This window comes from Armigeres subalbatus, chromosome 2 (genome assembly GCF_024139115.2).
Source record: "Armigeres subalbatus isolate Guangzhou_Male chromosome 2, GZ_Asu_2, whole genome shotgun sequence".
Classification (NCBI taxonomy): domain Eukaryota; kingdom Metazoa; phylum Arthropoda; class Insecta; order Diptera; family Culicidae; genus Armigeres; species Armigeres subalbatus.
In genome coordinates, this window is record NC_085140.1 from 265591078 (window position 1) to 265618431 (window position 27354).

At 42.5% G+C, this 27354-nt stretch overlaps 1 protein-coding gene across 1 annotated transcript in view; it reads right to left on the reverse strand.

Moving 5' to 3' along the window:
* Window positions 1-1911: 1911 nt before the first annotated feature.
* The window catches only part of LOC134212177 (uncharacterized), a 111115-nt gene continuing 85672 nt past the window's right edge, over window positions 1912-27354 (reverse strand). Inside the window, exons 12-15 of the mRNA XM_062689798.1 lie at window positions 26974-27284; window positions 26150-26513; window positions 25912-26082; window positions 1912-3903 (exon numbers count right to left, since the gene is read on the reverse strand). Of these exons, the coding sequence (XP_062545782.1) occupies window positions 3662-3903; window positions 25912-26082; window positions 26150-26513; window positions 26974-27284 (1088 nt within the window). The 3' untranslated portion in view covers window positions 1912-3661. The remainder of the gene's footprint in view (window positions 3904-25911; window positions 26083-26149; window positions 26514-26973; window positions 27285-27354) is intronic.

The following is a 27354-nucleotide window of genomic DNA, read 5'->3' on the forward strand; positions in this document are numbered from 1 at the left end:
GAAGTTTTCATCAAAATTCGTAACAGTTTCGGAGATATTAGAAGTTGAAACATTTTTCGTTTTTGGCCCAATCTTACCCCCTAGGCCCAATGTCACCCCGAACGACGGTACAATAAAAATCTCGCTCATTTTTAAGGTATTAAACAAGATTAGTTTTACAAAATTAGGCATCCATAAGGTAAAATATATGTTATTATTGAACGCTATTGAGTTTCGCTCAGATCAATGACTGATTTAGTTAGTTCTGGATTAATTAATATCGAGGTCTCTGGAAATTACGAGTACAATATATGCAACCAGCGTTACGATAGTTGCTAACCAATGATTAGTAACCATGTAACAATAGTTATTCAATCCGACGAGCGCCTTATAGATAGGCAGCATGAAGTACAGTACGTTATAATTCGTTAAGTTGTCACTCAACCCAAGACATCCGCCTTTGGGTAGGCAATTATTTTGTCACTTTCACGGAAGGGGAAGTGGGGGTAACACGCCCATAGGGGTTAAAACGCGCCACCCCTGAATAAGGTTAAATATCCCCATTGTGATTATTTAAAATAGTCTATACGATGAATCAATGAAAAATATTGCCATTGGATACATATATTTCATGATTTTTCTCTAGTTACACATAAAAAACTCGAAAACATGATTTTTGCGTGTTTTGATGCAATTCTAGCTCGGTGAAATTTAGTCTTTCTATCGCTGTTATTCATTGGTAAATTGAAAATTGAGCCATGAGCCATGCTGCTTACTCGTGTTCTTTATGTTCCACACGAAATTGTCGTCAAAATTGGTCTTGATACGATTTTATGGGCACCTCAAACTTCTGAGGTCAGTGTGGGGCAATTCCCCCATGCTCATTTCGTATGACCGAAACAGCTGAAACATTCGGTTAATTGCCTTAATGTAGGCAATTAAAATGAAAATCAGTACGATAAACACATGCGCGTTTTAACCCATCCACTGGCGCATCTCACCCCGCATGGTTTCAAAATCAATATTTTTCGGGTGCTTTTTAAAAATCAAATTTCTGTGCAATAAAATGTACAATTAGATATCTGTCATCGGTAGTCAGTCGCAGATATGCTGTTCTTTAGTATGCGCTGGTGAAAACTGGCTGAAATGGTGGTTTTCATTGATAAAAATGGCATTTTCCTTAACGTGGGCGTCCTACCCCCAGTTCCCCTAAATCGTGGTGGGAAGCTGAGTAGTTTTATCTCGGAGTCTGGAAAAAAATCCTTATAACTAAAGAAGGGTCAAAATCTCACTGTAGGTGGATTAATCTGGGTTTTTTAATTCTAAAAGACATCCACTTTTGTTCGAAAAATTGTTGCTACATTTCGAGGATTTTTTGTCTCACAAAGAATATTCATGATTTTTACAGATTATATTATTTGATGGAACGACCTCGGGAACGTCGCTTTGATTGGTATTGTGTTTCATGATTAGATCTTCCAAACTAAGCCAAAGTTAACAGAGGAAACCCAGAGAGTTTTCATTCTAAGCAGTTGCATTTTAGCTCAACCACTTAAAACCTGTTAAAAATAGCAAAACCCACATGTTTCAGTGAAGGAAAACAAATCTGCCTTTAAAATTTTCACAGTTACGCGTTACATGGGGGAGGGGGTACCAAAAATGTTACTTTTTGTTACAAGGGGGAGGGGGTCAAAACTCGAATTTTGCGTTACGTAATTTGTGAACAGACCCTAACCTAGCTTAGAAACCTCGCAGTGAATAACTGTAAAAATGTTTAACGAATACTAAACTGCGAGGCGGCAATGTCCCATTGGGCCAATATATGGAAAGAAGAAGGAGAATGATTGTTGAGATGTTTATCTTCATAAAGACAAATATAGCGCTCTATGGATTAATATAATGGATGTGATAAGCCGAAAACAAATATTCAAGTTAAATTTTCAATCAATTAAGATTTATTTGTGAAATATCATCTATTCTTCCATTTTATGGATGTCAGTATTTGTAGGTAAAACAATTACACAGCATTCATTGCTGACAACACTAAAACCATACATCAAGAAGCATCCATAATTCAGGAATTCATAATTTCCAATATGCCTCAGTTCGGACACCGATAGTGGATTAATGAATACATAAATAAATAAATTACACTCAATCCTCTATTTACAACATCAGCGTGAAATAACAATTAGTCTACACAGAAAAATGGCACCGAAATAAACACTAGTCCGTAAACATTGCTATCACTTGTTGTATTTTTTTTTACTTTCGCATGTCCCGTTCCAATTAATATTAATATTCAAATTTGCAGTGCCATCCAATTTATATGCATGGAAAATTATGAAAAATATAACTCTATAGATATGCATCGTGCTACTGTAAATGTTTTTGGTTTGGGTGGGATGAGTATTCAGTGATTTCCATTTGATAGCAAATGTGCGGCAATACAGAATGGGAGAAAACCTATTCCTATACAGATATAGCCCACCAACAAAACCGATTCACATTTACAACGTTGTCATTGTCTTTATCATCCGTTTTGTGTGCCGTTAATAATCTGATTGCCATTATCCGTACCTACGAATTTAACATCGTCGCGGTTAAATTGATTTCTCCGCCCAGCGATTATCATCGTCGTTTGGCACAGAGAGAGAAAGCGCGACCCAACAAGCAAATAAACGAGTAACGTGCTGGGAGCGAATTAAATTTTATTTCAGTTGTTTTATGTCTTTTTCCATTTTATCGGCACTATGGGTTAGAACATGTAAATTGGCTAATAAAGGGCCACAGTTCTGCATTTCCAAGCAGCTGATAATGATTTTACTGTGAAATTTGGCAAATGTTATCATTGACCTTATTGACTCGTATCAGGTGGATAATTTTGACCAACTCTGTTCATTCCCAATGTTCACTTTGGCGCAGGAAATAAAGCAGACTGTATTATAATGTTGCAAATCGTACAAAGTAGCGATATACATCACAAGGCTAATAACAATTATAAAACAATAAAGGCTTTCGATGCTTCGGTTTGTGGTCTGTGCGTCTCGGTGCGGTTATCGGCGTCAACCGACTAAGGAATTGTCGTGCCGCAGAATGGAAAATCAATTTCTTTTACAATGTTAAAATTAGAAAAGTCCACTGGTTTATAAAAGCTCTCGATCGTCGAACGTTGTTCCCAAGCGAAATACAGATACCATCATTTTATTTTCGGCATACTGTTTTGAGCTAGAACCTGACCTCCATTCTACTCATGTTCTTGAAAAAAATACAAAAAATGCACGTGGATGCACGTGGATAGCTGATTTTCGATTGTGTTGAATATTAAGTCAACACGTTAAACAATCAACACAAACATGAAAACGTGTTGCCTAATTTTATTTTATTAGAATTGCCATTTCCTCGTTCCAAGCCATAGTGCACGAATCGGAATTGCTTATTAATCCTAACTTCCTTGGTGTCTCCGCAGTAAACTTAAAACAGTCAACGTGTATAATGGATGTCTTCATTAAAATTTGATTGATCCAGCCTACGTGGAACGTCTACGATTATCATCTAAGTATAAGTCGGTTTGTTTCATTGATATATGTATGTCTCCCCAGGGTAGCATTCAGGGAAATAGAAACCACTCCAGATCCAGAGATCCGTGCCAAGGATTGCAAACACCGCCTACCGGCGTGAGTTAATTTTCCCGCTTGAAGATGCCTTTGGCATCGCTTCGCACGTTCACCGCATCCGGATTGACACAGGTGGGAATGGCGTTGGACCATTTGCCATTTTTCAAACACTTGAGCATCTTGGCACCCCGCAGTTCCAGGCCGTTATCACACGTGAATGTAATGCTCTCGCCTATTGAGTAGTAGAACTTGACGGAAGACATTCGGCCGCTGATTGCCGTGCCAGGGTACGAGCACGCCTGCACACCTGTAACGAGATAAAAAGTAATGTTGTGAGTCAGCTATTAAACCGGAGAAATATGTACATAGGTTGGTTGTGATTGCGCTTTGACTATCTTCCCGTGCGAAACCCTCAACGACGGAGATAGTTAATCAAATCGTTTTATGATGTAGGTACTGCTTCTCTTTGTATTGTTAGTAGGAAGAAATTTACAGTACGAGTTTTTGTCGCACTGTTAAATTGTTATTTTTCCTTTCTTCCTTTACCATTCTCCATTTTCCCTTTCTATGTATTTTTCGGTTTTGACAATTGGATACTTTAACCCTTTCTCGCCCATGATTTTTTTTCAAAGATTTCAATAGGAAGGAATCACCTTTGAGAAAAATGTTAGAAAACAAAAGTTATTTGACTTAGCTAAAGTTAGTGGAAAATTAAAAAAAAAGTTTTTGATTGTAAACCAATAGCAGCTACTTATTCGTTTTCAACAGTTTAACTATTTGTATTTAAAATTGATTGCCTATATGCTAGCCTATATGTACATATTTGCAATCTATCGGATGTGTTAAATATTGCTTTTTGTTGTTGAAACAATTCGACGAAGGTGAGAAATTGCTAAATTTGATTGGATACCATGGGCAGGAGTGGATTGAATTTTAAAATGTACTTATCAGATCTACTTGTTTATCAAGAAAATAACGATAGAGCGCACAGTGGTTAAAATCCCGAAAACTTGATAGTCAGCTTTTCCGGTATGAAATCGTGTTTTAAATGGCATAGTATGTTTAGCAAGTGTGTTGCATACATCAAGGGGTATCATTTGAGAAAATTTGATTTTTTATTAATTCACCTAAAAGTGAGATAAAATTTTATTTTTTTCAAAATTTGTTGAAACAAAATAGCTTCTTTGGGAAACTTGTCAGAATTAATATACAAAAAAAAACTTTGTCAAAGACACTACGGGTCTATCTATTGAAACGAACAAAATATGATTCAATTTTAGATAATAGATCATTTAACTCTATAGAAAATAGTATTCAATGAATAACTTTGTATGATCGAATTTTTGAGGTCAATAATGTTCTAGCAACTTATTCACCACATAAAAATACAGCATTCATCTACTAAATCATAACAATAGTTTCAATTGTTAGAGGGAAATTCGAAATCTACGAACAAAATTATACATTTTTCACACCAAAATATCTCACAAGGTTGCAAAAAGTGGCAGCCAAATCAATGCATATTCAAAAGATAAACTTCAAAGCTTTCTATTACAAGTGGTTGTATTTGTATCTCGTTGTATCCTCGTCAGATATTTGTTATTGAAAAATAACTATTTTTCTACATGTTCAAGTCAGTCTTTGGTATAAGATAAGTATTTATGGTTAAAAAATCAACTGGTCTTAATGACTATGTCTGAAACTCTATTCATGCATATTCACAACATGTGATAAATTAAGTTCGAAAAATGTATTGGAGGGTAACCACTTCCTTCGGTGAGGTTTCATCCCACGGAACCAGTACGTTAAACAGGTGCTTCGTGTTTTTCTTGTATTTCAATGATGTTTAGGATGAAAACCAATATTGATATCAATATAATGAACTGAAACTGTTTTCTGGTGACCCATAATCATGACATTACAGTGAACTCTCTCTCTATCTCGATGTTTCGTAACTCGATAATTTCCCTTACTCGATGACATTCAAAGTCCCTTGAATCTAGCATACTGCGTACCCTCCGTAAGTCGATACCTTCCTTACTTGATTTTCTCTAAGTCGAAATAATTTCTCAATGCATTTTCAACCTGCTAACTCGATGTTGTCAAAAAAGATTCACATACACGATGTACACGGTGTCGTTGAGAATTAACTTAGATTGTGAGTCATGAAAAGTGAGTAATGAGGAGCGAGAAGTTGAAGTGATAAATTCAAAGTGAAAAGTGTGAAAAGGAAAGTGAGAAGTAGAAAGTAAAAAGCATGAAGAGAGAAGTGAAAAGTAAGAAGTGAGAATTGGGAATTGAGAATTAAGAAATGAGAAGTGCTAAGTTAGAACTGAGTAGCGAGCAGTGAGAAATAAGAAATGAGAATTTCGAAGCGTAAAAAGAGAAGAAGAGAGTGAGAAGTAAGAAGTGAAAGTAAGAAGTAAAAAGTAAAAAACGATCAATGGGTAATGTTTTTAACATAACCGCGAGTATAGACGTAGGACTAGTATAAAAGTAACGTATTTACATTTAACTTCTAACTTTTGGATCTATGGAGTTTGATCATAGGTATTGATATTGGAAACGACAACTTCGTTGCTGAGTAGAATTATTAGCAATTTGTTTATTCAAAACTTCTGGAAATAAATCTAATAATTAAGTACATAATTAGAATTGCTTTGTTTCTAACTATTAAGCCCTTATTTACTCAAGAAAATGTAGGGCATTTATAGATTTCTGATTGATGATAGTATTTTACTCGGGCAAAATGTGCTATTTCAGGGGAACTGTCCCGTTTTCCAAACAAAGAAATACAGCACCAATTTCGTTGCTTCGTTTTGCCAACATGCGTGATTACTGATGAAAAAAATCACAACAATAAGAAACAAGTCAAGGAACAGTAACCCTACTAAAATAGAGGAGCTACTGCTAATACGTCAACGAAAAAATATTTAATGTTTAGATTCCAAACTCGAGTCTACTTACTTACTTATGGATCCTGCACATCTTCGGTGGTGCAAAGGGCTGACTTGACAGATCTCTATCCTGTGCGTTGTGCAGTTATTGCTTTAACCTGTTGCCAGGTTAGATTTCGGTCTACTTATTTTATTTCTTTATTGAGGCTTCGCCGCCATGAACATCTGGGTCTGCCTCTGATGCGATGTCCAGCTGGGTTTCAGTCAGTGCTTGTTTACAGATTTCGTTTCCACCTCTACGTAAAGGTGTGGCCGACCCAGCCCCACTTTCGTTCCCGAATTTTAGTTGCTATCGGCCTTTGGTTACAGCGACGATGGAGCTCGTTGTTTGAGAATTAGTTGTGAGGACACCAGGCCCGAATTATGTTGATGAACATCTGCAGCCGTTGAGTGTTCTCCACTGATACACACTATGTTTCGCTAGCGTATAACAGCACAGATTTCACGTTAGAGTTGAAAATTCGTATTTTGGTGCATCTACCTGTTTTCCAGATATTTCTTAAACTCGCAAAGGCAGCCCTTGCTTTCTTGATCCGTGCGCTTATGTCGATCTTGGTACCGCCGTCTGACGCCATTTGGCTACCAAGATATTGGAAGCTTTCAACATTCTCCACTGGGTTCCCGGCTACTGTAAAACTGGAAGGGGTCACCGTGTTTACATCCAACGATTTGGTTTTAATGACGTTGATTACTAAGCCTGCCGAAGAGGAGCGCTCGGCAAGGTCGTTGAGCTTACTTTGTATATCAGAGCGAGGAGTACAACGTCATCAGCTAAGTCGAAGTCGTTTAGGTGCTCCATGGTTACCCAGACAACCACACATCGCATAAGAATGCACGATCAAAATCGTTTACCGATCCAAGTTTCATCAGATTCGCATTGTTGTGCAAAGCTCATCAGTTTATTTATTAATTTTCCCGCACAGTAGGCTATTTTACGAGTTTATTCCAGCTTCATTTGTTGACATCGCATATTCCTGCAATCAAACTCACATGAAATCGGATTATCTGTCAAATAGAGTTTGTTATCACAAACTACATCGCAATGCATAACGAACAAACTCGCATAAAAATCGTGCACATCGTATACATTTCCGTGCAACGTCGGATAAAAAATACACATATATCGCTTCCACTTTTGTACGTAAAAAGTGTTTTCGCGACTGGTAAGCGATGAAATTTGTGCGCATAGGCATCGCATAACAGAAAAACAATTCTATTATGCATGCATTCTGGTTGTCTGGGTATAGACTGCCATAACAGCCCGCGGTTTGGTTCACGGTCAATCGCACCTAGAATATTGTCGATAACGATGAGGAACAGTAACAGTGATAGAAAACATCCTTGCCTCACACCAGCTACGACCCGGATAGGACCGGACAAGACCCCATTATGCAGCACTCTACACGTAAAGGCCTCGTACTGTGCCTCGAAGAGGCCGATAGTTTTTTCAGAACCACCCTTGCGTCTCAGGACGCCTGACATATTCTCGTGATTGAGACGGTCGAAAGCTTTTTCGTAGTCAATGATTACCAAGTAAAGGGACTCTTGGGATTCTTTGACCTGCTCCAGAATGATACGGAGCGTGACAATATGGTCCGGACAGAATTTTTCAGCACGGAATCCGGCCTGCTGCCGCCGGAGAGTCGCATCGATCTTCTCCTGAACCCGAGCTAGGATAACTTTGCATAGAACTTTAAGAACGGTACACAGAAAAATAATGCCTCGCCAGTTATCGCATTCAGTCAGGTCACCCTTTTGGGTACCTTAACTAAGATACCTTGCATCCAGTCAACCGGGAAAGTTGCGGTGTCCCAGATATTACGAAATAAACGATGCAGTAGTTGCGCGGATGTCATGGGGTCAGCTTTGAGCATCTCGGCTGGTATGCGATCGACCCCTGGGGCTTTATTCGATTTCATGCTTTGCATGGCTGTTTGAATCTCTAGCAGTGATGAAGCTTCGGTATTGACGCGTGGTATACGTCGGATCCTAGGCAAATCATGACGAGGTGGTGGTGGCCTGGCTGGCATTTGAAAAAGTTGTTTGAAGTGCTCGAACCAGCGTTCCAGCTGATCAGTTGGGTCGTTCAATAACTGGTCATTCGCATCTTTCACAGGCATCGTTGCATTTAAGCGTCGCGAGATATCGTAGAGGAGGCGAATGTCCCCGGTTGCTGCGGCTCTCTCTCGTTCGTCGGCCAGAGGGTCTGCCCATGCTCGCTTGTCACGTCGACATGAGCGTTTGAGCGTTTTACTTCCTCCGAGTCTACGTCATATTTAATAATATAATTTCTCAGAAAATGAAAAACAAAGAATAAGATATTGTTTATTTAAACATTTTTCTGTAAATTATTTTTCCGGACTTTTTTAAAACATTCACATGTAATACAAATTTTCTAATCTAAAATGGATATTAACGCTATTGCCGATTATGCATGCTAATGCCTTCTGCGAATTAATGAAAGTAATTATTTTAACCAAATTTTCATTCTCATCAGTATAGTTGATTTTTGCCTTTCTCGTATACGTAAAGGCTATATGTTCGCTCCAAAAACAAACTTTTTATAGGAGGCTCGGAGACCCATAGTGTTTTATACCGATCGACTCAGTTCGACGAATTGAGGTGATGTCTGTGTATATGTTTTTTTTTATTGAGTTATGACACTTTCGTCTGCACTTCCTCGCAAAACTCCCACCATCTCCCCTTGCGGCCTGCTAGGGGGATTGGGCTCTGGGGATCACGCCTGCTAAGTTACCTTCCACAATTAGGTGGTGGGAGGAAAAACCCTCGACTGAGGGAAAAACCTCCTTTACTTGTTTTGTTACCTTGCTTCCCCTCGGACCGCAAGATAAACTATCTACTTCATGGATTCTACCATTCGAATTTTCCATCTTTCCATCCTATTCGTGTCTATGCCTAAACTTCTCCGGTACTACCAATATGCTTTACTTCGGAAAAGTCGGCCTGTTGTGCTGTTCAGCACCACTCCTTCATACTATCGCCGGTGTACCCAGCCTTCACCTTGAAGTGACTGGTGTCTCGGCGACTTTAGCAGCTCATTCTTCACAATCTACTCGGCCTCGTGCCAACGGGGAATCTAACAGAGCCCCGGCGAAGGAGGTTTTTCCGATACCGACGCCAACCAGCCGAGTGCCAAGGTCAGTCCAGCGATTCCGGGGGAGCAGGGCGTCCGGTTCACTGGTGCCCTGACGACCCGTAACTGGTTGTATTTCATCGCGAACTACTCGGTCTAGTCCCCGGCGGCGGATCTAGCCTACGCCGACGGAGAGTTCCCCGACGAAGGAAGTTCTCCCGATACCGATGCTCTTTGGTCGATACGCCATTTCTTCTGCAACTCGGATAAAATCCGTGTAGCTACCCTGTTGACTGCATTCCACGTGCTTTCCTCTCGGCACATTTTTCTATCACGCTCTCTTGGTTTAAACCGTGTATTTCCCTTCGAACTGCCTCAAACCTGGGGCATTCAAAATCACGTGCTCCACCGTCTCCTCGATGTTCTCACACTGCGGGCAAAATGGCGAAGCAGCATGCCCCAAACCGATGTAAATACTTCCTGAAGCAGCCGTGGCCTGACAGGAACTGTGTCAGGTGGAAGTTTACTTCGCCATGCTTCCTGTTCATCCACGTTGACAGGTTTGGAATGAGTCGGTGGGTCCACCTCCCATTGTCTGTACTGTCCCATTCATGCTGCCACCTCTCCATTGAACGGATTCTCTCCATCTTTCTCACATTTCTCGTGTCTTTCCGATGATAGCACTCAATATCTTCCGCTAGGCTGATGCAGATAGGGACCATCCCGGCGATAACGCATACTGCCTCCGACGAGATCGTTCTGTAGGCGCTCGCGACTCGTATAGCCATCAGCCGGAACGCACTTTGTAGCCTTCTACGGTTCCGCTTGGTTTCCAGCGCATTACCCCAAGCGGGGACTCCATACCGCAGTATCGATGACGAGACACTAGCTAGTAGACGCCTGGTGCTACTTCTTGGACCGCCAACGTTTGGCATGATTCTTGCTATTGCGCTCATAGCCTTCGCCGACTTTTCGCAGACGTAATCGACGTGGCTATTGAAGTTTAGCCGGTCATCGATCATCACTCCCAGATGTTTCAGTGATCGCTTCGATGCAATCGTATGATCACCAACGACGATCTCCATCCGCTGAATCGCCTTACAGTTGCTGACTAGTAGCACCTCCGTCTTATGGTGAGCTATCTGCAGCTTCACTCCGTTCATCCAGCTCTCGATCATTGCTATCGCCTCCGTCGCCAACACCTCTACTTCTTCAAGTGTCTCGCCCATCACCGTTAGTGACACGTCGTCCGCAAAACCCACGATTTTAACTTTTCTAGGCAACCGCAGACACGAGACTCCATCGTACATCCCGTTCCAAAGAGTTGGACCAAGAATGGAGCCTTGAGGAACGCCCGCTGTAACCCGCATCGACTTACGCCCTTCGTTAGTGTCGTACACCAACACTCTGCACTGAAAGTAGCTCTTCAGGATATGGCACAGGTAACCAGGGACCCGCATTCTATGCAGCGCTGATGCGATGGCTTCGAAGCTGGCACTATTGAACGCATTTTTTACGTCTATTGTTACCACTGCACAATATCGATCTCCTCTTCGCTTCTGTTTGGACGCTTTCTCAGCGCTCTCGAGTACTGTCCGAATAGCATCCACCGTCGATACTCCTTTGCGGAACCCAAACTGCATCTTCGACAGTCCGCGCTCGCCCTCCGTACATTTCGCAAGCCTATTCAGGATAATCCTCTCCAGGAGCTTCCCGAGTGTGTCCAACAGACATATAGGTCTGTACGAAGCCGGATTACCCAGAGACTTTCCTGGCTACGGCAGCAACACCAGCTTCTGAATCTTCCACACTTTTGTAGCACTGTTCTGAACATATCTGGACATGCCACGAGCGCAGCTTTCAGCGCCACGTTCGGTATTCCATTTGGACCGGGGGCTTTCTTCGCCTGCAGGCGCTTCGCCGCTTCTGCAAGCTCCTCATTGGACACTTGTTGGTACTCAGCGTTTGTTTTTACTTCTTCACCGTACGGTATCGGTGACCACCACATGGTCGGGCTCGGGTCGTGTTGCGGGAAAAGACCCTCTAAAATCTCCTTCAACTTGATCGGACACTTTTCGGCCGGCGTCGACGGACCCTTCATCTTCGCCATCACGACTCTATAAGCATCCCCCCATGGGTTGGCGTCTGCTTCTCGACACAACTCCTTGTAGCAGTCTGACTTGCTAACTTTGATGGCCTTTTTTAAAGCGGTCCTAGCAACCCGGAACGCCGCATTGCGCTCCTCTTTCTCTAGTTCCGTCCTCGCTCTCTGTGCCCGCCTCCTGGCTCTGAGACGAGCAGCACGAAGTGTACTGAGTCCCTCGTTCCACCAGTAAGCTGGACGCCGATTGCTCCTCGGCTCCAGTTTACGTGGCATTGCTGCATCACAAGCCGTTACCATTCTCCTTGTTAGCTCGACTGCATTTACGATCTCGGTACCACTGTCCGATCGAAGTGCCTCGACGAAGAGGTCTTTATTGAAGGCTTTCGTCTTCCACTTCCTCTCGCTGGTCATCCTTCCCCGCGTTTCACCATTGTTTCGTTGGCCGATACGGTAACGTATCGCCTGATGGTCGCTATGGGTGTAGTCTTCACTTACTTTCCAGTCCATGTTTGTCGTCAGTGAAGGGCTACAGAACGTGATGTCAATTATAGACTCCCTCCCGTCTCTCCGAAATGTGCTCACGGAGCCTTCATTGCACAATCGTACGTCTAGCTTCGCTAGAGCTTCCTGCAGGACATATCCTCTTGTGTTGGTCACCCTACTGCCCCACTCCACAGCCCAGGCATTAAAGTCACCTGCTATGACTACTGGCCTTCGTCCAATCAGCTTGTCGGTTAACTGATCCATTATATGGCTGAACCGTTCCACGGTCCATCGTGGAGGTGCATAGCAGCTGCATACAAAGATGCCATTGATTTTGGCAATCACGAAGCCTTCACATGAACTCTCCACCACTTCTTGAATTGGGAAGTTGCCCATAACATGTATCGCAGCCATTCCCGAACTATCTGTCAACCAGTTGCCGTTATCAGTAGGAACTCGATACGGCTCTGCAATTATCGCGACATCGCACCTATTTTCCGTTGTTGACTGCCACAACAGTTGCTGTGCGGTTTCGCAGTGATTCAGATTAATTTGGATTATCTCCACTACTGTTGACCTGCGATCGCCCTCTTGTAGGCAGGGCATTTGTAGCCACCCGTCTGATGGTCATTCCATCCTCTGGAGTGCAAAGCATGCACTTGGGTCTTTGCGTGCAGTCTTTCGCAGAATGACCTGTTTCCCCGCATTTCCAACACATGTTGGTTCTGCCCGGACCTTTACAAGCCCCTGCCCGGTGTCCGAAGTCCAAACATTTGAAGCATCTCTCCGCTTGTTTATTCACTGGCGGGGCAACTTTCATTGGGCATTTAGACCATCCAACAGTCAGTTTGCCTACCGCTAGAGCCTTGTTAGCAGCGGTTACTGGCAGACGAAATATCGCTGTTTGTGTTCCTACGAATGTTTTCCTTATTCGGATTGCCATTTGAACCTCGCCCAGGTTGCACTGTGACTTCAGAGCATCCTTGAGCTCATCTACCGACGTGATCTCGTCTAGATCCCTGCACATAATCATCATCTCTGGGGTCAGAGATTTAACTTCCACCTCTGCGCCCAGCGATTTTGCAATGCGCTCCTGCATAGTCGAGCAATCAATCGCAGGGTCCTTCCTTAACTCGAAGAGCATCTCTCCAGTTTGTGTGCGCCTGGTCCTAACTACATTCTCGCCCAAGTCCCTCAGCTCCGGCTCTTCTCTAACCTTCCTGAGGAGCGCTGCATACGTCGTAGCATCATTCGCCTTGACGAGTACGGCTTCCCCCTTTGGTGGCTTCTGACGAGGCGGAGGTTTTTCTTTCTTGTTCTGCTCCATTTTTCTTGCCTCTTTCCGTTTCTGCTGTCTGTTTCTTTTCTCCTTCTGGCCAACTACAGTACTCCATCCTGCTCCCTGTGAAGTAGCGTCTGTCACTACGACGGCGGCAGCGTCCTCCCGCGTTTGCTTCTTCAGGCCACCTGGTCTCCCGTCTCCCGGTGATGTTCTAGCCCTTTTGGGAGTCATGGAGACTGATGTACTCTCCACCTCAGCCAGCTTCTCTTTCCTCTGCTTCTTAGGATATAACGGAGCAGTTGTGCCAATATATTCCTGTTCCTGGCCGTTGCTCCTGCTGCTGTTGTAGCACTGCTACTGGTGGCGGTGATCTCACCAACCCACTACTGGCGAACGGATTCGCCGCTCCTGCTTCTGTGTGATTTGTTGAATTACTCATTCTATAGGGTCCCCTCCAAACCGTTATCTCCACCCATCGTCCGTAGCCGCTCTTGCTCCATGGATTGTCTTCGCAAGCAGTTAAGTCCATGCGAGGGTTGACACGGACGCACTTATATGGCCGTTTTCAGAGCCGATCGTGCACTCGGGAAAATCTCAACCGAGCCTAGTACTCACCAAGAAAAATTGGTGAACGAGTATTGCACGTATTCGGAGGGTTGCTAATTTTTTTTTGCCGGGACGGAGGCGGCCGTACTGTTAGCCCACTCGCCATTTCAAGCCGGTGTCACCCTTCCTTACTCAGGGAGTAGAACAGCATGATCGTCAGCCCAAAATCGTCGTTTCCAATCCACTATTGAGATTTTGTCCGTTATCGTAAGCCGTGACCATAATTAGGATCTTACTGATTAGGATCATAATTAGGATCTTACTGATATCGATCCTAATGGGCCGGTTGGCACTCCTGATGATGGGGCTGAAGTGCATTGGTGGCAAGTAGCACGGGTCGTTTGTACAGAACTACTTATAGATCTGTCGCTTTTTGTAGAGATTCAACAGAGCCCACTGTCAAACCTCCGCCGCATCCCCTAGGCAGATTTCGCTCGGGCTGGCTGGGAATCAGTGAATTGGTACCAGGGCCCGGTCATCTCCCGAGGGAAACGCCGATTTGTGGTTTTTCATTGGCGCTCGGGAACAAGTCCCGAGCTCCCACCTCTAGGTGATGTCTGTGTGTGTGTATGTGTGTGTATGTGCGCAAAAAGTCTAGCCAACTTTTCAGGCACTTAGCCCTAACCGATTTGCTCGCAACAAGTTGCATTCGACGCAGAATCCTGTCCCATTGTTTCCTATTGAAAATTGGCCGGATCGGACTATGGGCTCAGAAGTTATGGTCAAAATACTTTTTTTTTAGGCAACAACGAGTGGAAAAGTCTAGCCCATTTTTCAGGCACTTACCCTTAACCGATTTGCTCGCAACAAGTTGCATTCGACGCAGAATCCTGTCCCATTGTTTCCTATTGAAAATTGGCCAGATCGGACTATGGGCTCGGTAGATATGCCCAAAATATTTTTTTCATACCAAAAGTGCGTAGAAATTACTCACTCGAAAAAAAACGAGAAAGGCACCATCACCGCTAGGTGGATTAATCTGTTAAATATCTTGGCTGTGCATATGCACAGCATATGTTTCGAAATGGACAAATTGATATGAAATTTGCGAAAAAGAATCCACGTGTCTTGGAGGGACTCGAACCCTCAACCTCCTACTCTCTAGATAGGCGTGATAACCCCTACACAACAAGACCACTTAAAGGTCATGTTTGCGGAAAAGCCATCAGAATCCGAGTACCAACCTCCACCGCGGTTAGCTCTTTTTTGCAAATTGAATATCTTTCGGATGCTTGATTTGTCCAATCTCACATGTGCTTTACTGTTGTATATCCACAGTCAAGCGAGTACACATTGTTTATTAAACGAGAGGATCGCACTCATTGCCCCCAGTAACTGTCTGGGCGGGACGGTATAGAATGCGAATTCAATCGCACTCTGCTGTGCCAAAGGCTTGCTTGGCGAAAGCATTTGATGAGTTTGATTGCCTTAACGTAAGCGGTCGCGTGTACTCAGACGACTAATGACGGTGAAAGACCGACACTTGATTACAATTAATTGCATATTCTGCAAATTTCATATCAATTTGTCCATTTCGAAACATATGCTGTGCATATGCACAGCCAAGATATTTAACAAAAAAATGGTTTTCGTACGGCCGAGTTGCCGAATAATATGCAATTAATTGCATCCATAGCAACCAACACCACTGCATCCGACCATCATCAAGCACAGAACGACAAAAAATGCGCCCACTTTTTTCATGCACATTAGCAGACCCACCGGCAGTTCTAACGCTGGCGACTAAGCATATGCGGTATTTCAAAAAATTTCGTTTCAGGTTTCGCGGAATTTGAGCATGGCGAAATCTGACTTCTTGATTTCGTTTCGTTTCGTAAAATTACAAAAATTTCACTAGAAAAAACTAGCTTCTAACGAAATTTAACGGAATTTCGCTGAATTTCGAAACAAATTTAAACTTGACCATACTTTATATTATCAAAATTTTGGCTGCAGCGCTGAATTAAATCATAAAACTTTTTTCAAAACTTTTGGTTATACAATTTTTCTATTAACGCTTACTACATAATTCCATTCTTAATCGTCAAAGACGTATGTAATTTTCTTCTATAAAACGTCTTCAGTGTTTCCTTGATCCAAATTTAAATTTTGTGATATTTGTTTGCATTTGCACAATATGAATGCGGAATCGATCGTGTTGCTGCTGGTTATGAGACGGCAGCTAGTCCAGGAGAACTCTGCGTCGCGTAGCAGACATTTGTTCAACCAGTATGCAATCGATCGTGTTGATGCTAATCACGCCAGCTAGTGTGGGAAAAGTGATAAAACTAATGTCTGCATCGAAGAGCTCAAAATTATTTAGTGCGGAATCGATCGTGTTTATCGTAGATTATTAAACGAAGCACATTGATCTTGCGTTGGATTGATTTGAAACACAGTTTTCGTTTTCTTGTTTTCAAAATAACTTCGTATACAATAAATATTTTGTCGCTTACCACGAGGTTTCAAATGAATTACCTTCTCAACTAACCAATGATTCCTTTCCCGTAACGCTCACGCAGATGCAGAGCATTCCTCGGTCTCTTATAACAATGAGTATTAAACTAATTTTCCTCTCCTAATTCTAAATTGACTATAAGCACGTGACCAGCATCGTTATTGGCCATGAATTGGAAACTCCGAAGCAATCTTCTTCTTCTTCTATATACATAAAAATGAATTTCTGTCTGTCTGAACCTTATAGACTCCGAAACTACTGAACCGATCGGCGTGAAAATTTGTATGCAGAGGTTTTTGGGACCAGGGAATGTTCTTAAGATGTTTCGAGACCCATCCCTCCTTTGGAAAGGGGGGCTCCCATACAAATGAAACAGAAATTTCTACACAACACGAGAATCTATATACATAAACATGAATTTCTTTCTGTCTGAACCTTATAGACTACTAGATAGGAACTACTGGACCGATCGACGTGAAAATTTGTATGCAGAGGTTTTCGGAGCCGGGGAAGGTTCTTAAGAGCCAGTTCGCGAGAAGCGCGACCTCCTTTCCAAGGGAGGTTGCAACGATGTTCTCCGATTTGGATGAAATTTCCAGTTCATATATGTAAGAGAAGGCATTTAGCAAATTTTAGGATTTTTTTATTGAGAGGAAGTGGGGTAAAACGGCCCTTCAAAAAATATTGTTCAAATATTGCCAAAAACAAAAAAAATGCAATAACTTTGGCAATGAGTGACCGATTTTGTTTAAATTTTGCACGCTATTACTACTCAATTAGTACTTTATACCAAGTGGTTAATAGGGTTATAAAGTTGTTTACTTTAGGAGAAAATTGACTTTTTCGATAAAAAATGGTCGTTTTCCAAAGTCAATATTTTTCACCAACAGATCTAGGATTAAAAATTAAACCCGAAAGGCAATTAAGGAACTAAAGAGCTTTCATCTCATATATAATTCAGAAGCGCCAACTTAAGAATTTCTAAGAAAATCGCAATTTTCTGCAACACTGTTTATAAGTAAGAATTCTTAAGTTCGCACAAATTTCGACCCTAATTATGTTGATGTTTTCCGATGTGGTGAAAACTGTCCAAACTTTTTTGTCTAAGTTGAAATTAAAAATCAGATTTTTTTATTAGGGGAGTGTAGGGTAAAATAGTCATTTTAAAATAAATGTCAAAAAATTCATCAACTTTTTATGTGAGTTCTAGCAGAAAATACATAAGTTTAAAAACACTATTTCTTCTTCCTTTCAGTTTATCATCAGACTAAGGCCGGAGTGGCCTGTGCTGCACATAAAAGACTTCTTCATTCAGTTCGGTTCATGGCTGCACTTCGCCAACCACGCAGTCTGCGGAGGGTCCGCAAGTCGTCCTCCACCTGATCGATCCACCTTGCCCGCTGTGCACCTCGCCTTCTTGTTCCCGTCGGATCGTTGTCGAGAACCATTTTCACCGGATTATTGTCCGACATTCTGGCTACAGGTCCTCGTGTCCGTAGAGAACTACCGGTCTTATAAGCGTTTTGTCAGTCAGTCAGTTTGGTACGGCGGCGAACTCTATTCGATCGGAGCGTCTTGCGGAGTCCAAAGTACGTACGATTTCCAGCCACTATGCGTCTCCGAATTTCTCTGCTGGTATCGTTATCGGCGGTCACCAGTGAGCCCAAGTACACAAATTCTTCAACCACCTCGATTTCGTCACCACCAATACAAACTCGTGGTAGGTGGCTTACATTGACCTCTCTTGAGCCTCTTCCTATCATGTACTTCGTCTTCGACGTGTTGATGACTAGTCCAATATGTTAGCTTCGCTTTTCAGTCTGATGTAGGCTTCCTCCATCCTCTCAAAGTTACGTGCCATGATATCAATGTCGTCGGCGAAACCAAATAACTGGACGGACTTCGTGAAAATCGTACCACTCGTGTCAATCCCTGCCCTTCGTATTACTCCCTCCAAAGCGATGTTGAATAGCAGACACGAAAGACCATTACCTTGCCGTAACCCTCTACGGGTTTCGAAGGGACTCGAGAATGCCCCTGAAACTCGAACTACGCGCATCACCCGATCCATCGTCGCCTTGATCAACCGTATCAGTTTATCCGGAAATCCGTTTTCGTGCATTAGCTGCCATAGCTGGTCCCGATCGATTGTATCATATGCGGCTTTGAAGTCGATAAATAGATGATGTGTGGGCACGTTGTATTCGCGGCATTTCTGCAATACCTGACGTATGGCGAACACCTGGTCTGTGGTAGAGCGTTCACCCATAAATCCCGCCTGGTACTGCCCCACGAACTCTCTTGCAATTGGTGTTAGTCGACGGCATAAAATTTGGGAGAGTACCTTGTAGGCGGCGTTCAGCAATGTGATTGCGCGGTAGTTGCTACAATCCAGCTTATCGCCCTTTTTGCAGATGGGACACATGACACCTTCCATCCACTCCTGCGGCAGAACCTCATCCTCCCAAGCCTTGGTAATCACCCAGTGCAGCGCTCTAGCCAGTGCTTCACCACCGTGTTTAAACAGCTCTCCTGGTAGTTGGTCAACTCCAGGGGCTTTGTTGTTTTTCAGCCGGCCGATCTCCTCCTGGATTTCCTGGAGATTCGGAGCCGGAAGTCGCATGTCCTGCGCGCGTGCTCCTAGGTTCATTACCATACCGCCACCGTTGTCTGCCATATCAGGTGCTCTTCGTAGTGCTGCCGCCACCTTTGGATCACCTCACGCTCGTTCGTAAGAAGGTTTCCGTTTATGTCCTTACACATATCGGGCTGTGGCACGTGGCCCTTACGTGAACGGTTCAACTTCTCATAGAACTTTCGTGCGTTATTAGCGCGGTACAGTTCCTCCGTCTCTTCACGGTCACGATCTTCCTGCTGGCGCTTTTTCCTCCGGAAAATCGAGTTTTGTCTGTTCCGCGCCCGTTTGTATCGTGCCTCGTTCGCCCTCGTGCGGTGTTGCAGCAATCTCGCCCATGCTGCATTCTTCTCCTCAACTAACTGCTCACATTCGCCGTCATACCAGTCGTTTCTCTGATCCGGAGCCACCGTGCCTAGTGCAGCGGTTGCGGTGCTTCCAATGGCGGATCGAATATCTCTCCAGCCATCTTCAAGAGATGCTGCGCCTAGCTGCTCTTCCGTTGGGAGTGCCACTTCCAGCTGCTGCGCGTAGTCTTGGGCTAGTCTACCGTCTTGTAGCCGCCCAATGTTAAGCCGCGGCGGACGACTCCGACGCGTGTTGATCACCGTCGAGAGTTTTGAGCGCAGACATACTGCGACGAGGTAGTGGTCGGATTCAATATTCGCACTGCGGTAAGTGCGTACGTTTGTGATGTCGGAGAAGAATTTACCGTCGATTAGAACGTGGTCGATTTGGTTTTCCGTTACTTGATTAGGTGATTTCCATGTGGCCTTGTGGATATTCTTACGGGGGAAGAAAGTGCTTCGGACTACCATTCCGCGGGAGGCTGCAAAGTTTATGCATCGTTGGCCGTTGTCGTTCGATACGGTATGCAGACTATCCGGTCCGATGACCGGTCTATACATTTCCTCCCTTCCTACCTGAGCGTTCATGTCACCGATGACGATTTTGACGTCCCGCAGTGGGCATCCATCGTATGTCTGCTCCAGCTGCGCATAGACCGCTTCTTTCTCGTCGTCGGATCTCCCTTCGTGTGGGCAGTGCACGTTGATGATGCTATAGTTGAAGAAACGGCCTTTTATCCTCAGCTTGCACATCCTTGCGTTGATTGGCTGCCACCCAATCGGCGCATCTTTCCTAGCACTATGAAGCCGGTTCCCAGCTCGTTGGTGGTGCCACAGCTTTGGTAGAAGGTAGCCGCCCGATGCCCGCTTTTCCACACTTTCTGTCCTGTCCAGCAGATTTCCTGCAGCGCTACGACATCGAAGTTGCGGGGATGTAATTCATCGTAGATTATCCTATCGCAACCTGCGAAGCCTAGCGACTTGCAGTTCCATGTTCCAAGCTTCCAATCGTGATCCTTTATTCGTCGCCTGGGTCGTTGCCGATTGTATCGAGTCGTATTATCTTCTATGTCGTTCGTAATAGTTGTTTTTAAAGGCGGCTTATTGGGCCTGCGCAAACCTCCTGTCTCGTCGGAGGGCCGTCGTGTCAGGGCTGTTTAGCGTCCCACCTAACACCAGGACTTGGGCTTGTGCGCTTTGAGCGGCACACGGTCGCTTTGGCGGAGCCTACTTGCGGATACATGCAGCTTTTTATAGAGGTTTAACAGGGCCCACTGTCGAACCCCACCACATCCTAGGCAGGCGCCACAACTCGCAGATGGCCTGGGGAGGGATCGTCAAGCCCTTGGACATAGTCCCTGCTGCCCGTTCTTCCTTTCAATTCATCTATATTTTTCGTCTCAATAGATACGAATATCTTTCGCTGATGTATATTAGACAGCAAACTATTTGCAGAACAATTTTCAACAGAAGTAAAATAGGACCAAAATAAGTGCCTTAAACATTAGCACGTCTTTCGCAAACTGAAACAAAAATGAACGAATTCGGCGAACGTGCTTGTTGATATTTTTTTGAATAAGCTACAATTAATGTGGGTACTTGTAAAAATAAAATGTCAAAATTGTCATGTCATAAATTTTTATATGTGAGCTCAAGCAGAATATACATCAAACTTATTGAAACTGATTTCAGTGCGCCGACTTAAGAACAATCAATCAAATTATGAGTTTCTGCACATTGCACTGTTTGTTTGCAAGCCAGTTTGTGAGAATCGCAACTCCATTTTATCGATGTTTCAGCATCTGGCTGAAACTTACAAGGTTTATTTCTATATGTAGATGAAACTATTTGGCAAAATATTGGGATGGAGAGAGAGGGGTAAAATAGATCTCCAAATATAAATAATGTTACGAAACAAGATAATCGTAACCACACTTCTTAGATTTGATTATTCCGACCCAACTGGCAACTAATCTAGTGATTTTGCTAGTTTGCTTCGAAATTCTTCCAAGCTTAGTATTTTTATGATTTTTTATCTGTCAACAATTAAATCCTTCACAATCTCTCAATCTCAAAAAATAACGTGAACTAGTCAACTAGCCATGTCATTTCTATAATATTCCGGCGGAGGTATTGTAAACTTAGCGCCGTCTTAAACTCCCGTTTAAAAATATTGTTCCACCAAAATATATTCCCACCAGTTCCTCCATGGTGACGTCTTAATTGCAAGAACGATGCATGGTTCAAGAACGACGTAAAGCAAGATCCAATGCTTTAGCTAGTTTCCATCCATTCGGAAGTGAGAACATTTGTTTTGGTACTTCAACACGGTAGTCTATTCCTCGGTGAAAAAAGCAATAGATAGACTTCTCAAAAAGTATTGCAAGCTGTTACTACCCAAGTACTACTTCCTAGCAAACCAGACCTTATGGTTGGTTGGAAATATGTTCATATAAGGTTAGTAAAGATTTCAAGAGAAAAAGGCTGATATTTAAGGCATCCTTTTTACAATCAACTATACAGTCTTGTTGAGGTACTCAAGCACTTTCAGGTGGTGTAAATTAGGCCGAGAATAAAACAGTTTTGCTTGGTAATCTTTAAAATTAATTGATTAAGCGATCTATTGAGACGAAAAATATAATTGAATTGAAAGGAAGAATAAATAGTGTTTTTAAACTTATGAATTTTCTTCTAGAACTCACAAAAAAAAAATTTTTTTTACATTTATTTTTAAAGGTCTATTTTACCCTACACTCCCCTAATGGAAAATGATGTTTTAATTTTAACTTAGACAAAAAAGTTTGGACAGTTTTAACCAGATCGGAAAACATCAACATAAGTAGGGTCAAAATTTGTGCGAACTTTCTTTTGAATAAACAGTGTTGCAGAAAATTGCGATTTTCTTAGAAATTCTTGAGTTGGCGCTTCTACATTATATATGAGATGAAAGCTCTTTAGTTCCTTAATTGCCTTACGGGTTTAGTTTTTAATCCTAGATCTGTTGGTGAAAAATATTCCCTTTGGAAAAACGACCATTTTTTATCGAAAAAGTCAATTTTCTCCTAAAGTAAACAACTTTATAACCATATTAATCACTTGGTATAAAGTACTAATTGAGTAAAAAAAGCGTGCAAAATTTAAACAAAATCGGTAACTCATTGCCAAAGTTATTGCATTTTTTTGGTTTTGGCGATTTTTGAACAATAATTTTTGAAGGGCCGTTTTACTCCACTTCCTCTCAATGAAAAAATCTGAAAATTTGCTAAATGTTTTCTCTTACATATATGAACAAACCCTGAAAATTTCATCCAAATAGAAGAATATCGATACAAGAGGGGGTTGCGCTTCTCGCGAACTGGCTCTTAAGATGTTTCGAGACCCATCCCTCCTTTGGAAAGGGGGGCTCCCATACAAATGAAACAGAAATTTCTACACAACATGAGCACTAGACAGAGAATAAATCAATTTAAGGCGAAACAAAGTTCGTCGGGTCTGCTAGTATACAATAAAAATAACTTTTTGGTATCCCAAGAATATTATTTAATTAATGTGCTGTGCATATTTGTTTTTTCTTGGCCAATCATGATTAGCAACTACGATGTGTAGTATAATTAATCAAGCAAATAAGCTCTTATTTGACTATTTGTACAATATGTAAGGAACATTGCAGATTTGTGGGCATTTCAAGATCTTCGCATGGAATTTGAAAAAAATACAAAAAAATAAAATAAATTTCTGAAAGTTCTTTAGGTACTTTTGATTGCTTTTAGCTCATACTGACCATAACAGCTATTCTCATATGCCAAGGACACACAGACAATAGCTTAGTTTGTCGAGCTGATTGTATATAAGACTATGGGTCTGTGAAATTCAATCTGAAATACATATCTTTGTGCATTTTAGAACGGTGCACAGGATTCTTCTAGTGAGCAAATGTATGCCATATATGTAGACAAGGGATAAGAAGGATTAAATTTTGGCTGATACGTCCTTTTCAAATGTTGATCCAGTAATATCAATTCTCTATCTGCTTATAAGCCTGGCAGATGATACGTAATTGAGTATCCCACTAAATAAAAAAAAATCTAGACATTCATTTTCTAATTTTGATTAAGTCAATACTGTAAAACCACGCTAATTCTTAAGTGAACTAAGTGTTCACTAAGCGAAATTTGAATCCGTATATGAAAAATCTCACAATTTCTTTATTTTTATATACTTACTGATATAATTATTTTATCATTATTTATTCAGACTAAGGCCGAAGTGGCCTGTGCGGTATATAAGAGTCTTCTCCATTCGGCTCGGTCCATGGCTACACGTCGCCAACCACGCAGTCTACAGAGGGTCCGCAAGTCATCTTCCACCTGATCGATCCACCTTGTCCGCTGCGCACCTCGCCTTCTTGTGCCCGTCGGATCGTTGTCGAGAACCATTTTCACCGGGTTATTGTCCAACATTCTGGCTACGTGCCCGGCCCATCGCAGTCGTCCGATTTTCGCGGTGTGAACGATGGATGGTTCTCCCAACAGCTGATGCAACTCGTGGTTCATTCGCCTCCTCCACGTACCGTCCGCCATCTGCACCCCACCATAGATGGTACGCAGCACTTTCCTTTCGAAAACTCCAAGTGCGCGTTGGTCCTCCACGAGCATCGTTTTGTAGATTGTCAGTTTGGTACGGCGGCGAACTCTATTCGATCGGAGCGTCTTGCGGAGTCCAAAGTATGTACGATTTCCAGCCACTATGCGTCTCCGAATTTCTCTGCTGGTATCATTTTCGGCAGTCACCAGTGAGCCCAAGAACACTGATATAAATCTGATATAAAATTGATCAGATTCGGGAGCACACGCTCCACGATGAATTCCTTTGAAAGCGGCACAAATGTTGGGGTATTGCCTTATCGCCAATAATGGTATATGCGGCGAGAATGTGGCGATTTATCACAGATTGCCTCTTCTGTTATTATAACTCTTTTGGTCGCAAAACAGTTATTCGACTTCGAAAAAGTGAAATCAGAATTGCGTACAAAACCAATTTAATAAAAATTCCGCGGAAAAAAAAATATTTCGTTTCGTTTCGAAAAATTTCGAATTAAATGAACCTTGATTTCGTATCGTTCCGAATTCTCGAAAGAAATCTATATTTCGTTTCGTTTCGATCCGAATCAACACATACATTTTAAATTTCGTTTCGTTTCGTTTCGTTAGGAAAAAGTGTGTTATCGCATACCCTTACTGGCGACTGCATGCTGTGTAGGTTAACAAACGAACGAAACGAAAAATGCGCGAGCAAAAAGGACGTAATGACTCGCACACGGCAGGCACTGCTTCTTTTATACACAAAAAAAATCTTGCGGTGGACCCGAAGGCCCGTGACATACCGCATTCTGATGTCCGTGTTAGGAATGCACGGGATTGGTACCATATGAAATTTTTGCTGGCTTTGCAAAAATTGACATTTTCAATAGTATCGTTAATATTCTTAAGCTTCAATGAAATTGACAAATTGCTGGAGAGTGTCCGAGTCGATTGAAATATAAATCTTAAATTTTTTTCGAAAGATAAAAGCGCTAATAACGTTCGAAATCTTCCCTTTCAGCGTAACGCTCTCGATTTCCAAACTGACGAACTGATTATTTCGAATCGCGCCGATCCGAGCCGCCACTGAGAGCAACTGCGGCGTGGCACCGGCTAAGCCGCCGCCTTTAAGAAAAATACGTTCACGCCGCCGTCGGTTCAAAGTGGATCAGCGTACAGGTCTACTCTAACCATCAATAATATACATTTTTTTTAATTTACTGGCGATTTTCGGAAGCCCCTTCGTAATAGTTTGAAAATTGTGTATGTCATAGTTTTGTAGTTATTCTTCGTAAATAACGCCAGTTAACTACAGAATACATATTTCCGATATTTCTTCTTACAGTTTCCATACAAATTTCGAATGAGTTTATCATTTCCCAAAAATTTACAGATTTGGATAAAATTTTGAATGAAATAAGAGAGCAGCCCATCAAAAACATGAACATAAGTTTTTTTTTCATATTAACTTGAGCCACCCTAAAACACATATTGAAAATATGTAATGTATGAAGATACCTTTATTTTAGGTCACACAACATTGTAGAGAGCAAAAATGTAACTGCCTTCAGGAAAATTCATTGCTGGATTCAACAATTTCGTATTATTTATCTAAGATAAGGAAGGCAACTGATTTTTATTTTTCCAGAAATGTTTGTAACGTGATTAATAATACAAAAAAATCCGTGCACAACAAATAACGGAAATCGCTTTATTGAATTCAGAAAAGCGATAAATAAGCAAGTAAATTAGTTACAGCCCATACTTACATTTGGGTAGACCTCCTGACCATCGTCCATTATCCTGACAGGCAATTATAGGCTGACCTTGCATCATGTATTCCGGGTTGCAATTGAACTGCACAACGTCTCCAGCTCTGTATGGAGGCGTTCCCTGCGCGTAACCATTCTGTGGAGCTCCGGGGTGGAAACACTGAACCTCTGAATAAAATAGTCATCTTGTAGTGTAAAACCCAGTCACGTCTCATACTCCACTCCAATAACCTACCGACGCACGTCGGGAACGGGCCACCCCACTCTCCAGATGGCAAACAAATTGCTTCGCTGGGCCCTCGTAGCCCGTACCCAGGCGGACAGGAGAATGCTGACCGGCCTCCGACCTCACGCGAAAGTATAGCCACTCTCGGTGCCGACCCATTACTGTTGGCTTGGATTGGCACCTCGCCGCATTCGACACTCTCGCATACGGGAAGAGGAGCGCTCCAATTGCCACTTGGCAGACAAGTAATTTCCGGTGTACCGATCAGTGCGTTTCCATTCGTACACGAAAACAGCACCCGGATGCCCATCATCGTCTCCGATGTGCTGGCGGAAAGTCCACGTCGCACTTGAATTTCGTTGCAGTGAACTGGCTGTGGATTGGAGAAAAAGAAAAGAATAGCAGAAATATAAGCGGCACATCAAATGCGGGAAATATGAATTATTGATTTTTTTTTTGTAAAACTAAATTGTTGTAATGGAGAGCTAATCACACTCGACTCGTGTAAAAATGAAACATGAATTCGTTATACCTAAATCTGTCTGAAATTCATCATTGAACAAATGTCAGAAAACCAATCAGATATCATAACAAGATTTTTGTTATTTGGCTGATATCGTACCATATGGAATATAAATTCATTCAAAGGCAATTTCAAATAATAAATTACAGGCTAGGAATTAAATCAGGTCACATTGATAAATGGTTTTCGGGGTAGGTATGTCAGAAAGTTTTACAATTTTAGTCCATTTTACTGCCCGTTCAAGCAACCACAACGGAAGACACCGTCATCTCGTACCAGCGAGTGAACCTAATGGAAAAATCTTGCTCACCTTAACAATCACTTCCACAGCGTGTGTGTGCCGAGCCGGTGTTACACAGGTGAAAATTCCAGAATCATCCTTCACCGCATGCATGATGCTGATTCGGTACTCCAGCTGCGGATCGCGTCCCTCGTCCGAGCTCCAACCTTCCGGATATTTCCTGTAGTCATGGCTGACATTCCATTTCGGATTGCCAAAGCGTCTCATCCAAAGACACTCCAGGTGGACGGTCGTTCCCGGGTACACAATGAGCTTGCCGTCGTTACTTTGCGCAATTGGCCCATTTTGGTGACGAATCAAAATCGTTGGCGGTTTTTCCACTGTGAAAATGTTAGACGTGGAATTTTGGTCATTTTATAACTGGCAGTTGTGTGTAATATAAAACGACGT